We start from the raw sequence: 10014 nt of genomic DNA, 5'->3' as shown, positions 1-10014 counted from the left end.
TGGTAAAGGGTGCACCTCCATGCAAGGTCTCTAGGTTGGACTTTTGAATCAGTCAAACAGTGACACTCTATAGGTCACCCTAAGTCAAACCTCCACCTAGAGGGCAATTTAGTCATTTTGGTCCACATGAACAATGTCCCATCAATTACCCTAAGAGTAGTTAAGGTGTATTAGGCCATAATTAACCACTCTACACAAGTGCTACACCAATTTCTAAGGATCACATGTGATGAAACAACAAAACACTCAATTTACCCTAATGTTGCAATTCCATGTTTCACATGTTTCATGCCTTTGTTATAATTTTAACTTGTCATATTCCTACCATGTTGCCATGTTTCAAGGTACGAGAAACTCATGTTGTATTCACATGTTGCACTACTACCATTCACAAGCAATCAAGTATGAAACAAACATAATTGAGAATGTTGCATATACATGTTTCAGTACAATGGCATGATGAGGTAGATGATGCACATGTTTATGAAATGAAATGCAATTTTTGTGGGAGCCAAACACCTAGGGTGTTACAGGCGCTCCCCGGCGGCAGATCTATGGTGGGCGCGCTCACCGGTGGCGGATGCAGGGCATGCCCGTCCTCCGACAGCGGATCAAGGGTGGTGGCATCCCCTGGCGGCGGATCCTGGGCGTGCTCGGCCTCCGCGGCGGATCTAGGGTGGTGGCGTCCCCGGCGACGGATCGAGGGCGGGCGGCGAGCCGCGTGTTGGGCCCCTTCCCCTCTCTCTCTCTCTGTGTCGGCAGCATTGGGCCTCGGGCTGGCACGGCCTGTGAAATTGGTCGTGTCTCGCGGGCCGACCCGGCACGGAAATCGGCCCATAGTGCCGTGCCTGGGCCGGAGGCCAGGCCCGTGGCCCTATAAGGCACGGCCCGGGAGGCCCGGCATGCCATGCCGGCCCGTTGGCTATCGGGCCGTGCTGGCACGGGCCTGTGCCGTGCCGGGCCGGGCCGGCCCTTGCCATCTATGCTCCCCGGCACCGGCGCCCGCCCTTCCTCCATCTCCCAGCGCTCCATCCCCTCCTCCCCGCGAGAGCCCCCGCCCCAGCCCGCCGCCGGCCACCCCCCACAGCCCCCTACGAGACCAGAGTCGCTCGCTGCTCTCCCCCGACGCTGCACCCTTCTACCCCAGCGGTGCCTCAGAGGGCCGCCCCAACTCCCGCCGGTGGGCGGAGGACGGCTTCCGCGACGACTCCGACGACGAAACTCCGCCGACGGCCTCCCCAACTCCCTACCTCGACGCAGTCCGCAGGCTGACGCTCACGAGGGCGGCCCAAGCGGAGGTGGCACGCACGCGAAGCGCTCCAAACGGTCGTCGGAGGAAGCAGCAGCGCGCTCCCCGCGGTCCTCCTGCCCATGGGGAGGGCAATGCTGGTGGGGCTGCTTGGGTCGCGAGCGATGGTTGCGGGCGTGTGCCGTTGTCGCCCAGGTGGTTGGCGCCGCAATTGACATCGACATCAGTGATGTCCGTGCAGCGATTGTGGCAATCACCGGTGTGGGGAAAGAGGACTTCGCCATCAAGCCCTTCCATCCTAAGAGTTTCTTGGTGCTTTGCCGCTCTCAGGCCTCGCGCGACCGAGAACTCGCTGCCCAGCCGCTGGTATTTCTAGTTATCCTTTTCTGGATCCTGGCTTCACTGGTTATATTGTTAGAGTTCATGTGATGTGATTGGCACTAGATATGTCACTTATTTGGTACCTGAACTGACAAAGAGCTTGAAACTTAGCATAGGCAATTAAATATGAGAGTTCAACTTTATTTATTTTCTTTTCTTTCCTGATGATGCTAAGTATTTGCATTTAGGTCTTTGATTCTGACACATACTCTGATATTTCAACTACTACACTTGTAGATTAGATACTACAAGGAAAAACAGATATACCTTGGTTTCATTTTCATATTTGTAAGTACATGTGTTTCTATCCATTACAACATGACTGGCAAGCAGGAGTGCTTACCAGCATTAATTTTATTTTTTGTTTGAAACAGAGCAACAATGTGTCATGCACAAATGCTACAGTGGATTTGATTCAATAGAGTGAAGCATTTAAGGTTTTCATGTACATTGTGAGTTTGAAATAATTTGGTTGTGCAAATTGCAAAAGCTATAAGGAAAAGTGAGTGCATGCCAAATCCTATAGTGAAGTTCAAAGTACATTCAGTTTGTTTCGTTTTAATGCTGCACGGTGGAGTGCCTTCAGGTCTTCTGTCCTTCCATCCTGTCCCCTGCCATGGCTACCTAGTTATTAGCTTGGGCATTGCCCATGGCCGCCACAGCTGAGTTACCTACATGCCCTGAGCACTGGAGTGATATCATTAAGCATTCAATGTTGTGTGAACCCGTTTTTTTGTGATTTGACTTTTTCTGTAGGTAAATGATTTCAATTGTGTTCATTCACTTTCTTCCTATCAAATAAGCATTCAGTGATAGCTTTGAACATTCAGTCGGGCATATTTGTAACTGTTTCAATGTTATTTATGTTTTTTTTGTTCTATTTAAATTTAAATTAGATGGGCACGAGAGGGAAAGTTGACACAGGGATTGCATGTATCAATGTCATCAATGAAGGCACTGAGAACTCCACCTGATGTCCAGATGGATTAACATTTTCGGATGATGCACGTGTAAGGTTTATAAATTATTTATACTAGGTTCAAACCATTGTTTTTTGTATAACTCATTCACATAAATTAATCTGTATATTTTCCAGGGTGTCATCTCTTTGGGTGAGATCAACTTATGGAGGAATTTGTGTTGTTTTGTAAGGCCAGGTATGTTAGATTTCACAGTTCTTGCTTCTCTTGGAGTAATGCAATTTCTGTACAAATGTAATTGTCCTTATAAGGCATTATCTAGAGATAAATTCAGAAATGGCAAAGGCAGTCACTATTCTATTCATTTATCTGAGTTTAAGGAGAAAACTTCTTGCTTCATTTGGTCATTGGTTATATACGGAGGTCACCAATGGATGCCTTTTCTTAAGTACGCCTTTTGTTGCATAAGGTATTTTGGTGTTGTATTTTGGCATTCATCAATGTACCCTTTTTGTTTTTCCTCAAAAAACACAGGTTATTGATGAAATGTGTGAGACTGTTAATGGAAACAGCTGGAAGAAGTGCAGTTCATGCAAAGCAACATCTGATACACTATTGGTGAGTGTTCTTCATAATTTGTGTCAAGCTCTGTTAATCAAGTCTGAGAACAAAGGAAACCTTTTTTGCTTGTTTGTTGTTTTTATATAGAAGTTCCACAGATCTTGCTTACATTTTCCCTAGAACATATTATCTCAAGGTGTATTAATTATTTACAAAATCAAAATCTCCCAATTGTTTTATGTTTTTTATGTACTGTATTATTTGGTTATCCCGTTTCTCAGGCAAGCCACACAAATCTGCTGATCCTAACTCTACTAATCCCATCAACGACCTTAGTGGCAAAGGGGTATCTTATATTCCTGTCATAGTATCAATCATCAAACAAATGACAGCTCATGATGCTGTAATGCAGCTCCTCCAAGTGACAAAGCAATCATAAACTGTCACCTCCTTTTCATCATACAAATACACAATAAACAAATGTAAATCGATTTATGTAATGTTCTTCAAGCAGCAAACATAGCTCTGAGAAGTAAATTGCCCATCCTTTCTGTTGGTTACTTCTTACATGATCAAGGTTTACATAATAAAGCATCATCTATGAGAAAGAATATAATCCTTTTGCAACTTATATTTTGTTACCTCTGCCAAGCCTTGCCTGCTTGGGATCACTGCAAATTTTTCAGCCAAAATAATCAGGAGGTGGTCTGACTGCTACTCTGTAAGTTTGCATCACATCTTCTCCAGCCTGAGCTACAGGCATCGATTCAACTAGAAAGTCATAAGGTTTTACCAAAGTCATTCCATGACTCTATATTATGGTGGACTAATAGAACATGGTGCCATATTTCTTAAATAAAAATTCAACCATTGGAAGACAACATCTCCTAGCTTGTTCACATTGCTTAAATTTTACTGCGTTCTAATCTTTGGTTAAGTTCATTCATTTTGACTATTGATATTTTCCCTTGGTCATGCTCTTTACTCATCGTGCCTTATTTCTTCCCCAAGAATGATACTTATAGTGCTTGGAAGCTCATACATTTGCATAGTAATCATGTACTGCCAAACGCTTTGCTAATAGTTTTGCTTCTATTGCCAAATACGGGTGCTATTTTCCCTGAAGGTATTTGATTTGACAGATTAATATACACAGCATGGCATGCTGGTGTTTATCATGCCTTCGATTTTATACTAAATCTTAGTTTCTGAGATGGTCTCTCATCACAAACTGCTTGCTCATTTTGTAGACATGTTTGTGCTCCTTGCAGAATTTGATTACAGGAACAGGGATAGAGTTTTCATGCTCCTCATAAAATTGAAGTTTGTTTTATGGTCTCAAAAGTTTGATTGCACCTTATCTTGTGCTAATTTGAGGTCAATTCTGTATGTAGGTGAGTCAAAATGTTTTTTGTATTTTCTCTCTCTTTGCCTCCATGTATATTATCTGCCAAATTGTTTTCTGTTTAGAGATGTTATCTGCGCTATATTCTTACAATCGAGGAATTTCATTAAGGAGATTATCCACTGTGGTACTCCCATAGAAGGTGCCACCAATCTGAAATGTTAAGGAAATTGTCTATCTGTCACAGTAACAACAATATCAAGGATAGAAAATTGAAAATTTAATATTTCTTTCTTTGCTTAGTTTATGACCATCACAATGTTCTTCTTGCCCATATTCTGCATAGCAGTTCAGATTAATTAAAAGCAAAGGTTCATCCCACATGCATGCTATGTGCATAATTACATATCAGTACACAGTCACCATCATTCCATCAAAGAAGCAAATACTGGCAGGCAGGCAGGCAGTAGCAGTGTTCAGATGGAAGCATGAGGCAGCTGGGCAGGCCAGCAGCAATTTATTTATTTATTTTTGCCTCTGGTCCATTTGTCATATATATGGTTTTTTAACAGCAAGTTCTCCTGGTACATGAAAGGATGATCTCATTCTGTCCATGGTCCAAGTTCATTTCTGATTCTTTGTATTTTCAGGTTTCATTATGCTGAGGAAAGTCTCAGCTTAAATTCAGTTAGACCAGTCTAGGTAGGGAGCAAATGGAAACATGTTAATTTCTGAGCTGAAGTGTGTGGTCCAGTTAGCTGTTTGGTTTGTTAAGTATCCCAGCTAGGAAGAATGTAAGGAAATCCATAGAGATTTGGTATTCAGTGCTGGTTTGGCGGGTAATTGAGATATGATGTCCTTACTAGCTTGGCCTTCCTTGTGTTTGTTGTGGTGGCAATAGCTTTCACAGATCGAGGTGAGACCCTCTCCCTCCCTAACATCATACGTTCTAAAGTTGCAGTGTGTATATGTGCTCTTTAGTGCTGCAAGGATGTTGCCCTTGTATAAACCATAATGTTTTACAAGAGTTAGGATGCATGCCACATCCCAATAGAAATCTGCCACAATTACATCCTCATTAGCAGCTGCAAACTCATCTGTCAGACAAACAAATGTATGAAGATTTCTTTGCCTATATAGTGACTGACTACGGAATGCTGCTATCGTAGATTGGGCTTTCTTGTTGGTGTTGCTGGTCAAAACAATCTCTCAGAATTGGGTCACAACATCTTGGTGAGTTTCTTGTCTCTCTTTTTTTCTTCTTATTCAACTGTTTAGAGGTTTATCGACTGACTATGAGGTGCTATCATTCTAAGATTACTATGCTGTTGTTGACCAGTGCAATATCTCAGAATCGGGCCAAGACATTTTGGTGAGTTTCCTGTCTGCATATGTTTTTCCTCAATATTTAGTTTTGTGTTATATGCATACTGTGACACCCTTCTTGCTGCGTTCTAATGTAGTTTTACCTTATCCTCCTTTATACTATTAGTAGCAGTAGTGATTATATTTACTGAACTCCAAAGTGGACGATAGCAGTGGTGGAGGGGCTCCAACGGAGCAGCTGCTGCAGGCTGCAGCTGAAGCTAGTGGAGGCAGAGGAGCGGTGGTCACAGGAGCACAAGTGCTCAAGACAACAATACGTTGGATGCAGCACAGCTGCACATCTGATTATCTAGAGGAACTCAATAGCCTAATGAGCTGATTGGGAAATATAAGCAAATTGATTATATTTTAACAAAATCCTATGAAAAGAAGATATAGTACCCTGCCATAACATGAAACCAGGAGTATGTTCTGTATGTATACAAACTTACATAGTTGTTCGTATATGGTGTCTCTTCACATAAGTTGAAGTAAAATCACAAGAAATAATGTATATTTAGCTAGCTAGCTAGGTGGCACAATCCAGAAAGGTTTGCGCCAGAGAATCAAGTTGTCATGATGGTGGACTCGGGTAATCTGTTGGGTGTTTGTTTCTAAGTCAAAAATGCACAAATCAGCATCATCATCCATGACATCCTTCATAAAGAATATCTGGTTTGCTTTCAGTCCCAGAGCGCTCGCCGAGCAAGAAGCCGCCATGTTTGTACCCTCCAAGAGAAACACAACATCTCCAATGTCATGCACACTGCGCCAACAAGCTTGTGTTGAGGAGAAATCCATCCTATGCACCGTTACGGTGCCAATGTTGTTTAGATCAAAGCCAATGAAGCAGGTGGTGACTAAAAAGAGTTGATCCTGCGACTCAACCAACCAGTGTCTACCCATGGACACTCCTTTAGGGAGATTGGCCAAAGGGACATTGAATTTTTGGAATGTAGGGTGGTTTTGAGGATTTGTTGTGGAATTGCAGGATGAGAAATCCATGGTGCACATGCCTTTAGTGAAATTGGTGAAGTAGATTTTCCCTTGAACGGAAGCCATGAAGGTGATCATGTTCTTGGTAGGACGGCGACGGCAACGGAGGCGTGCCTTTCTCCCCTTCGGTGGCTCTGGCATAGAAGGATGGTTACCGATGTCATATGAGTAACGTCTCCACCTCCTGCTGCTGTTGTCGCCATCGCCGGTGGTGTGGCAGTACCAGAGATCAGGCGCGTCGTTATTGAAGAGCACCACGACACATCCTGGGTGAGTTGGGTCCTTGTGGGAGAGCAGGCACCTGAATTGGTATGGGATCTGGTGTTCCTCTCCGAGATCTGGCAAGGGTAGCTTGGTGCCGGTGCTAGGGTTCCATAGACACGTCGAAGAAGACATCGTGCCACGGTCCTGGGCGAGTATCCAGCCCTGTGCAGTGGTCCAGCACATGCTGCTGCCTGCGGCTAGAAGGTCATGCTCCATGTTCTTGTGCAGGGTTTGCTTGGATATGCTGAACATTAGCATCTCGTCGTCACCGTCCTCTTGGCCATCACCAGGATGATGGTGGAAGACAAGCAAAGGCAAACAGGACGACATGGACGATCCAAATTTAGTAGCGTCCGCGTGTTCCACCATGGTTCTTCTTCGTGGAGACCTGGACGAAGACGATATTAGGGATCGGATCGGAGCGGGTTAATCAGGCTGCAGAGACCAATTGATCGGCTGACTGGAGGATTGTTATTGCTTGGTACCCTCAGCTATATATATGCACGGCGACATCAGGATCGGAATCGTGTTGGATTAAGCTTTTCCCCAAGCTCCGAGTATATTTCCAAAGAAATGTTGGCTTGCCCTACACGTTCGACATCAATCTAGTTAGTACTACTAGTTTTGTTTTTTTAGCAATAGCAAAGCCAGGTAGCAAAAGATATGATTTGATATGATTAATATATCTTAGAAAAATCATATCTTTTTTGCGGTATTAAAAGAAGATAATTTTTATATGAAAATTATAGATCTCGACGAGATCTACAATTGTCTAGTTTTGAGTTTTTTCATTTGAAGTCGTTAAGAAGCTCAAAAAAATTAATGACATATTTAGACTTAAGGGTATTTTCGACTTTTCACACCTGCAGTTTGACACCGTTAGAGCTCAATCTGACGGCAGTGGCATGGAGGGCAAAAAAAAAGTTGGAGCAGTGGCGCTGAAGTCCGCTGAACTTTTCCAGTGGCTCACAGGGGATTGCGATCTTTTTTAATTGCTCACAAGGAATTTCCCCTTATTATAACTAGAAGACCTTTATTTGAGCCATCCAATTTAGGCCTAATACTTGCTGGAATAGATTACTAGATTTAATTTTTTTTTCTTCTTTTGAAATGAAATTATTAGGTTCACTTTTCCGATGCAATGCTGAGTGCTCATCATGATCCTATGAAAATGTACAAGATTTTTAACATTATATACACTCCCAATGCTTGGTGTGTGTAAATGGGACACCCCCTTCAAGGATACATATTTTAATTAATGATAGCAACAATATTCCTATTAAGTTTGAGTCCAATTAAAGTGAAACCTTGAGGGTTTTTTTCTAATGTTGCAAAGCAGTCGTATTTGCTCGTAAATAAATCATAACTTTAAATTTCACATTATCCATGTGTTGATACAATTAAACATCAGGTTCCATGACTTCTTTCGAAGACATAAAAATATGCAATTCTAGTGTTTGATGTAAGTCGGCAAGGAGTTCATCACCGATATGAAGTGCTCCTGTTCACCGATGATTATGATAAGGCATTTCTCGATTTTCACATGGCAACCCTAGCCAAAGTTGTACCGACGGTGCATGTGTATAGCCCGAGGACATATTTTTTTTAGATCCAAAGTAGACAGGCCGCGTTCGGCTGGTACGGAGGAAGTACGGTTCCTGGCTGAATTTTACTCTTTATGGATGATTTCCTCTCATAAATTTTTTCAGATTCATCCAGATTACTCCAAGCGAACGGGGCCACAGTACACTACTCAAAATGCCTAGGATGAAGTGGGCGTGGTCTCGCCCGTCATGACCCATGAATCCGCTTCCCTCACGTTATTATGGTTTATATTTCCAAACAAAACAAACGAAACTTTGGTGCCGTCAATGTGACAATGTCATGTTGGCATGCCACGTGGCAAAAGGAGGTCTAAACTTGTTGGCTTGCAAGTCCAGCTGGTTTTTTTCTCTCTCTCTCTCTCTCTCTCTCTTTTAAGGGAAAAGTCCAGCTGGGTGTAAGCAGAGCAGGCACGGAACCCTCTATCTGGGCCGTGGGCTTGAGGCCGAATACGTGGTGGAACACGTCACGGGCTCGCCATGGCCCAATTGCTGGACGACAGCGGATAGGGGAAAAATCCAATTTATTTCCTCAGCTGTCGCGGCCGTTTAATTTTGTTGAACTACAAAATTAGTCTTTTTTTACCTCCTCAACTTTTAAAAATACTCATTTTTTTTATCTCGAGTGGTTTTAACGGTGGTTTAACTGATCTGGCGCCACGCTAGAAGAGCAAATTGAACTAGAAATATATTTTAAAAAATATCCAAAAATTCATAAAAATAAAATTTCACAAATTTATCCAAATATTTTTTATATGGAAAAATAATGCAATTAAAAATCCTAAATTTTGCATTAATCTTCGAAAATTCATAGGAATTTTTTTACCTCGGAAAACTATGAAATTAGTTTTAGTTTTTTTCTCTAAAATCATGTTATATCTTATGGTGCCTAGTTTCAAATTGTTTGAGTTTTGGTGCTTATTTGCTAGTAGAAGCTCTCGTTATCTATTATAGTTAGTGGATGTAGGTCATCCAAACTTTTAAAAAATATAATAGATCTTATACCATTATGTAAAATTATAATTGGACTGGGTTGGGCCAAAGTGTTAGCCACCTTGCGCTTGCTCAATTTTTTATTAGGTTAATTACATCTTATACCATTATATATTATAGCTTTTTTATATCTACCATTGCTATTCATCATACAGGAGCTCCCATGTTTGCTAGCTCGTCTACGAGTTTGCTTATCTTGTGTAGTTGATCTTTGCTAGTGTGCTTATTATTTACTCAATTATAGTTGTTGTGCCTTGTTAGAGCCTGTTTGGTATGGCTCCTGAAGGGGCTCCGGCTCCGGCTCTGGGAGGAGCCATACCAAACACCATTGCTTGAAAT

The 10014-nt window shown here is 42.4% G+C and overlaps 1 protein-coding gene and 1 long non-coding RNA gene across 19 annotated transcripts; one reads left to right on the top strand and one right to left on the bottom strand.

Annotated features, from left to right (window-relative positions):
• Positions 1–1038: 1038 nt before the first annotated feature.
• On the top strand, positions 1039–8321 carry LOC136505622 (uncharacterized). 18 transcript variants are annotated; one of them, XR_010771265.1, is made up of 7 exons: positions 1039–1615; positions 2527–2640; positions 2727–2787; positions 3085–4505; positions 5107–5689; positions 5773–5828; positions 5949–6494. It is a non-coding gene; the product is annotated as an uncharacterized lncRNA (long non-coding RNA). The 18 variants fall into 18 exon arrangements; XR_010771267.1 differs by having other exon boundaries at positions 3085–5372; positions 5626–5689; positions 5796–5828; positions 5996–6494; XR_010771268.1 differs by having other exon boundaries at positions 3085–5372; positions 5626–5689; positions 5796–5828; positions 5993–6494.
• Positions 6821–7552, bottom strand: LOC136505570 (uncharacterized; the record flags this gene model as incomplete). The annotated part of the gene is made up of 1 exon (XM_066500738.1): positions 6821–7552. A coding segment is annotated over exon 1 (630 nt), but the record flags the coding sequence as incomplete, so codon positions are not given.
• Positions 8322–10014: the final 1693 nt, after the last annotated feature.

This window comes from Miscanthus floridulus, chromosome 14 (genome assembly GCF_019320115.1).
Source record: "Miscanthus floridulus cultivar M001 chromosome 14, ASM1932011v1, whole genome shotgun sequence".
Classification (NCBI taxonomy): domain Eukaryota; kingdom Viridiplantae; phylum Streptophyta; class Magnoliopsida; order Poales; family Poaceae; genus Miscanthus; species Miscanthus floridulus.
This window is presented reverse-complemented; position numbering and strand designations above follow the sequence as displayed.